The sequence below is a fragment of the Podarcis gaigeae genome (assembly GCF_964106915.1).
Source record: "Podarcis gaigeae genome assembly, chromosome: 5".
NCBI lineage: Eukaryota > Metazoa > Chordata > Lepidosauria > Squamata > Lacertidae > Podarcis > Podarcis gaigeae.
In genome coordinates, this window is record NC_139681.1 from 54,649,013 (window position 1) to 54,661,504 (window position 12,492).

At 40.3% G+C, this 12,492-nt stretch overlaps 1 protein-coding gene across 8 annotated transcripts in view; it reads left to right on the plus strand.

Moving 5' to 3' along the window:
• Nucleotides 1–12,492, plus strand: part of SORCS1 (sortilin related VPS10 domain containing receptor 1) — a 435,672-nt gene that overhangs the window by 307,451 nt on the left and 115,729 nt on the right. For all 8 annotated transcript variants that reach the window (XM_083741539.1, XM_083741538.1, XM_083741541.1 and 5 more), the window contains exons 11-16: nucleotides 1,036–1,138; nucleotides 1,822–1,898; nucleotides 7,464–7,555; nucleotides 8,378–8,485; nucleotides 9,312–9,429; nucleotides 10,685–10,815. In XM_083741539.1, the coding sequence (XP_083597665.1) occupies nucleotides 1,036–1,138; nucleotides 1,822–1,898; nucleotides 7,464–7,555; nucleotides 8,378–8,485; nucleotides 9,312–9,429; nucleotides 10,685–10,815 (629 nt within the window). The remainder of the gene's footprint in view (nucleotides 1–1,035; nucleotides 1,139–1,821; nucleotides 1,899–7,463; nucleotides 7,556–8,377; nucleotides 8,486–9,311; nucleotides 9,430–10,684; nucleotides 10,816–12,492) is intronic.

Sequence of the window (12,492 nt, forward strand, 5' to 3'; positions counted from 1 at the left end):
GCTCTAACCAACTGAGCTATCCAGCCTGTTGGAGGGCAAATCTCTGTGTGAGGTGCCCTTCACCTCCTGTGGTAGCCTGTCACCCCCAGGTGTGTTGGAGGACTTGGTCTGGTCAGCTTCCATATGTAGAATAGAATACTAGGTGAAGGGGCATCACCTTGACTTTTGCTTCGGTCTTAGGCTGGCAATGGTATATTGTTTGATAGGGCAAATACCTCTTTCTGTTCTAAACTTAAAATTTTAAAACAATAGCTAACACTCATGAGATGAAAAGGATTTTTGCTGTTGATTTCAGTGCAGTGAGAACGTTGCTTCAACACCAGCTAAAGGCCACATGTGAATGGCAGCATGTGGATGTGGAGACATGCCTAATGGTTGCTGTGCATGGATTTTTTAGGCACACAGAGCCTTCACACACACACACACACACCCCTGTGTGTTCCTTTAAGGTGTTCAGGTAGGAAATTGCCACAACGTTTTCCATCTTTGGCAAACAGCTGATTGACATAGTCACTGCTTTTAGCAGCTGCTGAATATGTGGAGCATCCTTAAGCCTATAACATGGTACATACAAGTGATTTAAGAACAATGGCTATTGTGGCACCTTAAAGACTTACTTGTGAGCTGGATTCCATTTCATCAGATGCATGGGGTGTGATCCTCAGTTGTCAGACACACAAACACACAAACACAATAGTGTAAAGGGGGGAAATGTAAAGTCTGCAGTTAAATAAGAGTGGAAATTTTAAAACAGTACAGTTTGTGACAATTCCATTATAGCCTAAATGTATGCAAAATTATTTTTCACAGTGGCAGTTATTGGTCATCTTAGCATTGCTTAATAAATCAAACAAAGTGCTTAGGAGATGGGAAGGAAAATCATTTTCTCCATTTAGACCTAAATGAATAAAATTGAACTTTTTAATGAATTACAGTTTAGCAACTTCAAACTGGAGATTCCCTCAGAAGCTCCTTTGGAAAGTCTACCCTATGCTCTCTACTACTTACATGCATTTTCTCTCTTTCCTCCCCAAGCCCTATTGTTCCCTTCACCTACACCTGAAGGTTTCAGAAAATCCATATACTTCAGGCAACATTGCCAGTCGAGATACTGCTCCAGGCATCATTGTGGCTTCTGGTAGGAAATGTTTCAATTCTATGTATAGATGTTTACATCACTTTTTAGACTGAGAGTTGAACTCTTCAAACTGCAATTAATGTGGAATTGTGGTCACAAGGCTTGTAATCTCACCTCTGACACTAGAGGGCCTGAGCATGTCATGGTCCATGGGTAGGCAAACTAAGGCCTGGGGGCCAGATCCAGCCAAATCGCCTTCTAAGTCCAGCCCACGGACGGTCCAGGAATCAGTGTGTTTTTACATGAGTAGAATGTGTCATTTTATTTAAAATGCATCGCTGGGTTTTTTGTGGGGCATAGGAATTCGTTCACCCCCCACACAAAAAAAGAGTCTGCCCCCCCCCCCCACAAGGTCTGAGGGATAGTGGACTGGCCCGCTGCTGAAAAAGTTTGCTGACCCCTGTCATAGTCTCTCACTTTCTACTTCCTCACCATCATCATAGAATCATAGAATTGGAGGGTCATTTATTCCATGAACGCCATGAACGTCCTGAAAACAGTACTGATTTATCTTACAGGTTTGTTGTCACCACATAGTGCACTTTAAACATACTGTTTGAAAGTGCAGTATAAATGCTTATCATCAGGATTCATTTACGGTACTAAATTTGGTGTGGTTTTCAAACCAAAAATACACAGTCTTAAATTGTTAACTTCAGATAATTGTGGGGTTTCTTTTACAGGTAATATTGGAAATGAGTTGTCAGACAATGATATCAGCATGTTTGTTTCATCGGATGCTGGAAACACGTGGAGACAAGTGAGTAGCAAATGAAAACAATTGCCAGTGGAGGCCAGGTAATGTAAACTACTTGCCAAAAGTAGCTGTGCCATGGTAGGGAATCTGTAGCTCAGAGTTGCATGTGCCGCTCCTCCCCACCCCGGTCTAATTTCACATGGCTCTCTAGATGTTGCAGGCCCACTCCTGCTCTTTGAATCGCTACTCTGGGAATTATTTCTTGTTCTACATCATGTATGGGCTTTTTTTTGTGGGGGGGGGGAGATGTGTTTGAGTTGAAGTGGCTACTACTCAGTGATGCAAGTTGGGATGAGAGGACCCTACACTGAGTTGTAGAGTGAGGGGAGCTAGGCAAGTCTATTGCACAAGGGCTGATGAGCATCACTGGTTCTGGTGGTGCTTCAGCCAAAAGTCACAAACAGCCAAATTTAGGTTAAATACAGAAGTTATCCCTGAATATGATTCAGAAAATTCTCACAGCCTGACTGAGACACAGTCTTTGTGAACTCACTGTGCAAGTTGTCTCAGTCTGGAGGAGTTACTCATTCAGTATTCATCTGATATCTGTATTCTCATGATATTTTCCTTAAGAGTCTTTCAACACAAGTCATTACATTTATATCCTCAAGATTTATGCGTTATGGAATTTTCTTTTTTAAAAAATATGAAGTCGTAAGAACTAGAAATGTACTTTGTTTCTTCAAATGAAAGCTCAGTGTAGGAGTCTCGAGATGCAGAAATCTTGCCCAGTAGCAAATTCTCCAATTGCACAATGCCTGAGTGGAACCTAAAAATATGCTCACCCCCAACAAAGGTCATTGAATTGAAGCCACTGCTACAAAATTGGAAGAAATGCAATCCATCACCAGATCAGTTCACATATTCCAGGACCCATGGGGAAGGTGAGATCCAAGTTCAGGGGATCATGCTCCCATTACTGAAGGAGCAGAATCATAATGAAACAACACATTGGTTAGAAAAAAAAATAACATAAAGTATGATGTAAATTCAGTTAAAGATTATCTTGTGACCGAAAAGGGAAATTGTTTCAAAAATAATATGAGTCTTCCTTTTGCCTAAATCAGGCATAGGCATAATCCCTGATCCTGTTAGCTAGGGATGGTGGGAGTTGTAGTCCCAAAACATCTGGAGGACCAAGTTTGCCTATGCCTGGTCTAAATGGATGCTTCTTGTAACAACTGCTGCTTGCCATGCTGTTTGGGCCTTTTGGGTACCACAGAAATTGACTAACCTGGAGGATATTAATTTTCTTCAGCTGCTATAAGAGTCAGCTCCACAACCACAGAATGTTTAGCTGGTTTATGTCCTTGATGATGCACCTTAACAAGTAACATTTAGCAAGTAAACTTAAGGCATTCTGTAGCTAATAAAACATCAACCGTATTAGGAGTAAGACTTCTGTATTTACAGAACACCTGTGTGCTACTCTTTTAAAGGCAATTTATTAGGGCTTTTATGAGTTTTCAGAGTACTTGTGTAGATGGCCACTCTTGCACAAATCCTCATGAGCACTGTCAAGCAGCAGAGCAGATACTTCTTGAGTACCTTGGATGGCTTTGGATTCATTTGCTTGGAATATGTGAAATAAAATCTCAATTTTTTGGGGGGGTGGGGAAAATTCAGGGCTTGTACATTGAATTGAACAATCTTCCTCTCCAGATTTCATGGTAAGACCTGTGGCTCAAAACTCAAAACTTTTCACAAAGCCAACCAGAGCCACAACCAAGGGCTTCCTGCCCTTAGGAGCCAACCCCTGGGGCTGAGGTCTTTTGCCCCCCCCCCAATAAAATATTTGAGTGGAGCGGGCCCCAACAAGGTTGATGGGCACACTTTGTGATTGATTATGCAGGGCAGGGCTTACCTGCTCCCCATGTTTTATTCAAGTGCCTTCATCTGATACAATTCTAGATGCTGTTGTTATCAACATTATAGCCAGTCCTTTTATAACACTACCATAATCTTTTATATTCCCTTTATAACATTACCACATTCTTAACAGCCAAGCTACAGCAGGAACTAAGACGTCTAGGTGCTTAAATAAATACTTGCCTCTATTCTATTTTAATTCATTGCCTTTCTGGTTCTCTTGTTGATCCTTGCTCCTGCTCTTATTATTTTATGAGAACAGGAAAGTGCCATTCATTATTTACATTCCCTTACTTGCGGTAAAATATTCTTATTAACTTATAATGCAAGTCATACTAACTCTATTCCTTGGTTATCAGAGCCTTCAGAAAATATTGCAGATTCCACCACCATCACAAGATAATCAGTGAAATCAAGGCAAATAGAAACCTCTCCTAAAATCCAACAGAAGTATTAATTAGAAAGTAAATTTGACAGTGCAAGCCTATGCATGCCTACTCAGAAGTAAATCCTGTTGATTTCAATAGGACTTACTTGCAGTCTAAGGCTTTGCAATCCTAAGCACCTTTTAGAATAGGTCTTATTTGAATTCAGTAGTACTTGTTTTTTGTTAAAATACAAAGCTGATATACCTTAATAGCTATCTAATGCAGTTTTATCCAACCTAATGCCCTCCAGTTGTTTTGACCCACAACAGCCATCAGCCCCAGCCAACATGGGCAGGGATGATGGACTAGATAAACTAACAGTCTAAGGCAGGTTTTTTCCCCTGTTTTTTCTTATGCTACATTTAAATAGCCCTAAATATCAACCCCAATAAGCAGCACACATTTGGGGATTTTTTTTTTTTTCGGATTTCATGAATGCCCCAGGGGAAAGCTATCCACAATACAGTGGTACCTCGGGTTACAAACGCTTCGGGTTACAAATGCTTCAGGTTACAGACTCCGCTAACCCGGAAGTAGTACCTTGGGTTAAGAACTTTACCTTAGGATGAGAACAGAAATCGCACAGCGGCAGCGAGAGACCCCATTAGCTAAAGTGGTACCTCAGGTTAAGAACAGTTTCAGATTAAGAACGGACCTCCAGAACAATTTAAGTTCTTAACCAGAGGTACCACCGAGGCCTTCAGGAGGCCTAGAATTGTGGCCTAAACACTGAAATTGCATACATTCTGGGAATGGATACAAGGGTTTATGGGTTCATCTTGGATTTCACAGAGAATGTCCAATCTTTTCTTAAATGCTGGGTGCAACAATGTTTCAGTCATTGGGCAGCTAGAAGCTAGAGGCTGTGGCCTTGAGAGTCTGAATTGGGTCTTGCCAGATCAACCCCTGTCTTGTCTAGATGGTCCATCAGACAGATCAGAGACAGTGAGAATGCCAAATGGAGCACCTTTCTTGCCCTGAAATCATTAGCTTTACAGAGGTTCTTGGTTCTAGAATCCATGCAAGGTTTAAAATCCACGCAAGAACACTCCCACAGTACTTAGGCGTGATGTGCAATGTAGTGGTTTATTGTTCTGCACATCTGTAAGCCTATTTAGGATATGTCTCTCTCCATAATATCCAGCACCTCCAGTGATCAAGAGATAAGGGGGATGCATTCAGATGCAGTCTCCAATCATTAGCATCACTGAGTGGAAAGTGAGAATAGCAGTTGCCATTTTGATGGGCTCTGGCACTCTGCTGACTTGACAAGTTACGCAGGTAACGAATTAAAGCTGAAGCAGCATTTAACAAACCCTCTGGCAGGAACCCCATCCCCATCCTATCACACCTTTTGTTACCTATTTTTGATATGAACAAGAGAATAAAAATAACATGCTAAAAATAACTCTGGCATTGATCCAGAAAGAGAGAGAAGTACAAAAGAAGAGCCTTGCTAAATAAGACTAAAGACTTATTTTAGTATTCTGTTCTCATTGTGGCCATCAAGAAGCCTGAACTCAGGAGTAATCCCCTGCTCATGAGGCAAGCAAACCACATCAAAGCCTGTTTTGCTGGACTCATCCCCCAACCCACCCCAATAGTGCCACCTACCACTAGTAGAATCCAGGTGGCTTGGTACTTTTTATATTGTGAAATATCAATTTCACATAAATTACAATAGGATGAAATTCAATAGGATGTGTGAATTTCAGCTTTAAAATACCTGCTTATCAGTTACCATTCATAAGAACAACCTTCTGTTCATCTCTCACACAACTAGAAATTGCGGTTTCCAAACAAGTTCTTCCTCTCTCCACTCTTTGTTTCCCTGCCTGAGTACCAACATGTAATGAGCTTTGGCAATCAGGTAATGAAATGGACAACAATGCATGGTTGTTGCACATCAGTAAATATGTTTTTAGTAAGTAGTTGGCATTTAATTAAAGTGCAATAACTACCCTCGTAAAGTGGAGTCAAGTACATACTTAAGTGGAATTAACAAAGCAAAGAATAAGTGCTGAACTGACAATAACTTAGCCTTCTAAACATATAATGTTGATGGTCATTGCTAGCATGCTGAATTCCAAATGCATTTATGGTTGCTGATTTAAAACATATACGACATATAGATATATTTATTTATTGGGGGGGGGGAGTTAATTCCTGATAACCAAAGTGGTGTCTGTAGTGAACAAGACCCTCTAGTGGGTTGAAGAGGAATGGACTCGATTCCTTATCTTTTGGGTAAATCACCTTGAGCCTTTATTTTTTGGAGAAAGGGAATACAAACAATGATAATACAGTGGTACCTCGGGTTACAAACTTAATTCGTTCCAGAGGTCCGTTCTTAACCAGAAACCACTTTTGCTAATGGCGCCTCCCGTTGGTGCCACTCCGCTGGCAGACGATTTCCGTTCTCATCCTAGGGCAAAGATTGCAACCCGAGGTACTACTTCCGGGTTAATGGAGTTTGTAACCCGAAGTGTTTGTAACCCGAGGTACCACTGTATCAGCATCAAAAAGGAAATCATTCTTGCCCACAGTGCATGTTATTCTGAGTCCATATTTCTTGTTGCAAACAGCACATGCTTAACGGAGACCCATTTGTACTATACATTTAGAACTATCATACTATTTTAAACAGTCATGGCTCCCCCCCCCCAAAAAAAAATATATTGGGAGCTGTAGTTTGTTAAGAGTGCTGATTTTTTTAGGAGACCCCTTCCCCCCTCACAGTGACAATTATTAAGAGTGGTTTAACAATCAGTCACTCTTCCCTGGAAATTTTGGTGAACATGTTTGTGATTTAGACCCCCTCAGAGCGTGGTGGTTGGTGTCATCTCTGTGGTTGCTTCCAATGACATTTCAAAACCTCAGTCCATGTATTTACATAGCACACAAGCAAAGCACTTCTCAAGAAGTCAAGTGCCATTTGCATGCAAAGCAGAACAATGGGGGTGGGGGCAAAGATGGGGAACTAGCTTGAAGCAATGGATTGTTACCAGTGATGATTACAGCTGCATCCAAGTATATATGAAGAGGGGCTTGGATTACAGCAAAATCCTGCAAAACTCTTCTAAGCTCAGCATTTGTGTATTTGATATATTGAATCCTAGCACAATCACAGAGTAGACCAAGGCCATTAGGAAGTCTTTTACTGATATGATTGCAAAACTGTGACCTATGTATTTCATTGTTGCCTTCAGTGTTGCATGCATTCCCAGACTAAGGCAAGTTAAACTTAGTCCTTTTTAATGCATTTCTACAGATCTTTGAAGAAGAACACAGCGTTCTTTATCTGGATCAAGGTGGGGTTTTGGTTGCCATGAAACATACGTCGTTGCCTATAAGACATCTCTGGTAATTACTGTAACTTCTCTGATCTCATTAGTCATGAAGTCCTTCATTATATATTACACGCCATTGGCAATCGGGCCGTGACTAAATATTTTAACTAAGTGTCAAGATATGCCAATTAAGAAACTGACATGCTTTCTCTCTTGATCGCACTAAAGCTATTATTACAGTTTCACACACAAGATGTGCAACAGAGTATACCCTTTAATGGTCCTATTGTCATTTGGGTTAATATTAAGGAGCTGAACTTCTTTACTTCCCCTGAGGTTTGGGAGCCTGGAATCAAAAAAATTATTAGTAATCACAAACCCTTCCATCTTCTAATCTGACAAAGTTCCATATATTCTTTTTATATACATAATAAATCTACTGTTTAAGAATCCTGCAGAATTATGGATAATTGTAACCGCCCCCTACAGTGTTTTGCATTTATCAACACTGAATTTGATCCATCTACCATTTTACTTCACATTCTTCTAATGTCATGAGATTATTTTGAAGACTCACACTCAGGCCACACTGCTTCACATGGCATTCAGTATATGACGTAAAATCAATGCCAGTCCCATGGGAAATCCTATGTTCATCTTTCTCCACTGTCAGTGCTTTGATATTTAAGACACTTACACGGCAGGGAACCATATTTTGTGGAACTTTGCAGTTCCTAAAATCTGTTTGCGATAAGCTGTCTTGTATAATGTAGCTCAAGTTCTTGAATCTGAGTCATTTTTGCCATGTACAGCAAATAGGTGGTTCCTTTTCTTTACATCTTCTTAAACAGTGTTCCCCCCCAAAAAAGTTGTTTTCCATTTGTGTTTTCATTAGGTTAAGTTTTGATGAAGGAAGGTCCTGGAGCAAATACAGCTTCACATCCATCCCACTTTTTGTTGATGGCGTTTTGGGAGAACCTGGAGAAGAGACTTTGATAATGACGTAAGCAGATAATCCATAGTGAATATATAAAAAAGCTAATAATCAGATGAGATATCATTTCTAACCTTTGAAGGCAAGGGAGAGACTCTTCACTGCTACATTTAAAATGATCCCAAGAATGTAGTACATTTTTGTTAATTATATCGTAAGTTATGTCACATTTCTTACATTTCATAAAATTACACAAAAAAGTTTGGTAGTACTTTGGGCATCTTACTTACATTATAATTAATTAGTTTAACTGAAGGCAGACACTGAACCAATTGTAAAACATGCAGTTGGTAGACAAACTTAGTTGGAAGCGCTTCACTTGCTTTATTTCAAAATAATTTGCTTCTAAGTATATATTTAATATTGCTGTTTGAATTGCCACTTGCCTCATGAGTCATGTGCATTCAATCCACTAACAGCTGTTTCATATGTCATGCATCAATCAGTGATGAGTACTGAAGAAAATATTTTGAATAAATCCCTATTGCATTTTTAATTTGCAATTATTCTTTTCTATTATAAATTTATAACACATGATGAAAAACCCAACACACTATTTTGACACCACACATGTACAAACACTGATCTTGGCAAGTTGGGAAGAACGAAGGACATTCGGAGTTTTGAGAAGCTAGAAACTACTCACTGGTATTTCTCCACAAACACATTGCCACACTTACTTCATTGTTATGTGATAGAGTTTTGCATTTAGTTCAGCTATCTGGGCTACTATAAGTTCACTGCAGGTTGATTCAAAGATACTAAATATGGATAAAGGTATGCTCTTACTCAAATGATTACTTTTTCTGGTAACAGTTCAGTATGTTTTGTGCAGAGTTTTTGGGCACTTCAGCCATCGCTCTGAATGGCAGCTGGTGAAGGTGGATTACAAGTCAATCTTTGACCGACGGTGTGCTGAGGACGACTACCGTCCCTGGCAGCTTCATAGCCAGGTAAAAAAGTGTGTGCCATTATAATCTGTGACCAAAGATACAATGTTCTGTTCACCCTGGTTTATTTGCCTGGCCTCCTGTAGGGAACTGATATATGCAAATTCCAGCTGTGGTAATCGGGCACTTACAGGAGAAGGTGGATCTTGGGCTTGCCAATCAGAAGGTCGGTGGTTTGAATCCCCGCAACGAAGTGAGCTCCCATTGCTCTGTCCCAGCTCCTGCCAACCTAGCAGTTCAAAAGTTGTTGTTGTTTAGTCGTTTAGTCGTGTCCGACTCTTCGTGACCCCATGGACCAGAGCACACCAGGCACTCCTGTCTTCCACTGCCTCCCGCAGTTTGGTCAACCGCATGTTCGTAGCTTCAAGAACACTGTCCAACCATCTGGTCCTCTGTCGTCCCCTTCTCCTTGTGCCCTCCATCTTTCCCAACATCAGAATCTTTTCCAGGGAGTCTTCTCTTCTCATGAGGTGGCCTAAGAATTGGAGTCTCAGCTTCAGGATCTGTCCTTCCAGTGAGCACTCAGGGCTGATTTCCTTAAGAATGGATAGGTTTGATCTTCTTGCAGTCCATGGGACTCTCAAGAGTCTCCTCCAGCACCATAATTCAAAAGCATCAATTCCTCGGCGATCAGCCTTCTTTATGGTCCAGCTCTCAATTCCATACATCACTACTGGGAAAACCATAGCTTTAACTATACGGATCTTTGTTGGCAAGGTGAGGTCTCTGCTGCACCAGTGCAAATAGATAAATAGGTACCGCTGCAGCAGGAAGGTAAACAGAGTTTCTGTGTGCTCTGGTTTCCATCATGGTTTAGTTATGCTGGCCACATGACCCGGAAAGCTGTCTGTGGACAAACAGCAGCTCCCTCGGCCTGAAAGCGAAATGAGCGCTGCAACTCCATACTGTAGTCGCCTTTGACTGAACTTAACCGTCCAGGGGTCCTTTACCTTTTTTACCAACAAGTTTATGTTTATCTGCATTCCTCCACACACATACATTTCTAGGCCCAGTGTTTTTGCATTCCTCAGCTGGAGTCTTTGTAGTGTTAAGGAAAGAGTGGCCAATTTGCTTTGAAAGTGGAAGAAGACATAAAACCACTAGCCATTTCTAATTTGGTAAGAGCCTATTGGGAGTGAGGGGTGCATTGGGAGAGGAGAGGAGGAAAGGACTGTTCTGCAAGCAGGACTTGTTGTTTTGGCTCCAAACCACACAACTGTTTGATTGAATCCATCCAATTGTTTTTCTCTCGCCTCAGGGAGAAGCATGCATCATGGGAGCAAAAAGGATCTACAGGAAGCGTAAGTCAGAAAAGAAATGTATGCAGGGCAAGTACGCTGGAGCCATGGCATCTGAACCATGTGTCTGCACAGAGGCAGACTTTGATTGGTGAGTACTGCTTTCAGCATTTTAGCAAGGCTATAGTGTATATGGCCCTGATAATGAACACAACGTTGGCAAGGGCACTGGAGACTAGGAATGCCTGTGGAATTTGATTTCAGTGAATCCCGATGTGAAGTGACTTGATTCCACCTCCCAGTCTAATATTCAAATGAAGAAGTATTTATTCTTGTATTTCAAATTTTGTGATATAATTCTAGGCTGAAAAATGCATTAAAATGCATTTGTATTGTGTGAGGAAATACATATTTAAATATAAATTAGAGTATTGATTTCCCTGCAGCTTTTGTGTTTTTTAAAAAATAAATGAATGCACAAGTCATTCAAGACAAGCCTTTTCTAAATGTTTGCTGCAAAATATGTAGAAGGGGATTTCTTTTCTGCCTCTAAATCATGAATTTTCCACACCAGCAGTCACAATCACCATATTTTCCCCCTCTTTTGCAAGTGGTTAAAACCCTTCTTACCACCACCTTTTAGCACCCAGTCTGGGAGAAAAAATTAGCAGGAGCTGAGAAAAGAGAAGTGAGAAAAACTGAAAAGTATTTTGTATAAGATTTGAGAAATGGTTTGAGGAGAGGAAATTGGAGGACACCCAGGGCCCCAGGGAGCTGGCACTTATATTCCTTTCCATCACTTGGATGCCAGAGAGGGACAGTTTAGCACCCTGTTGATATTTTGCTTTTTGTATCCTGGATTATATGAATTACTCCTGCACTCAGCTGTAATGCTGTTTAACTGCATATACATTCTTTTTAATTGCAATATTTTATTTCATAAAGTGTGTTCTTGTCATAAAATGTATGCACTTTTTATTTTGTTTGTGACTGCTGAACATAGTGCACAAGCAAATTTATAGTTTTAAGTATTGGCATTTAACTACTAGTGGGGCAACAGATTTAGGCAATGGGTGCTAATCCAGACATTTCATCCTATATTAGCAAAGAGGATCAGACTTTGTCTGAGGTGTGCAAGTAAAATGCCCTTCTCTTGTGAAAAAGGACAATAATGAGTAATGTATTCCATTACCTTTAGACTTTCACAGTAGGGAGCAGATTAAGATTAAAATCCTAACTCCATTTACCTGAGAGTAAACCCCATTGAATTCAATGGGACTTACTTTCAAGCAGACAGGATTGCAATCTTGGTGCATATAGGCTGCCTCTGGCAATGAACAATTTTGTGCAAATTAACAAACAATACGTCAGAAACAAAAAAAACAATGAGGCACCTGTCAGGACAATAGCAATTATATATCAATGGATATGTAAATTACATACATTGCAAAGCAGTTTTCATGCCTGGTTATGTATAATGTGCACATGTTGTTGTCATTTAAAAAACAAACCTGCTGTAGAGAATTAAGTTGAAAATCATTCATAGCAAAGAATCTGTGCCATGCAGGGGGTTTAATGGGTGAGTGGAAGAAAAAATTATGGATAATCCATTTCCAATGGATGCCTCCAGCATTAATATTATTTTTGTGGGGTGTTTTACCAATATGTAGATACACATTGGTGTATCAGTAGAACACTATGAAAAGAGAATCTTCATGCAGTCATGCATACATATCACATCAAGGTTCTCTTTCTGCACTATTGTGTCATAGGGATGATGCAGAAACATTCAATTTTAATCAGAAACTTCCTAATTTGCACTTCTTGT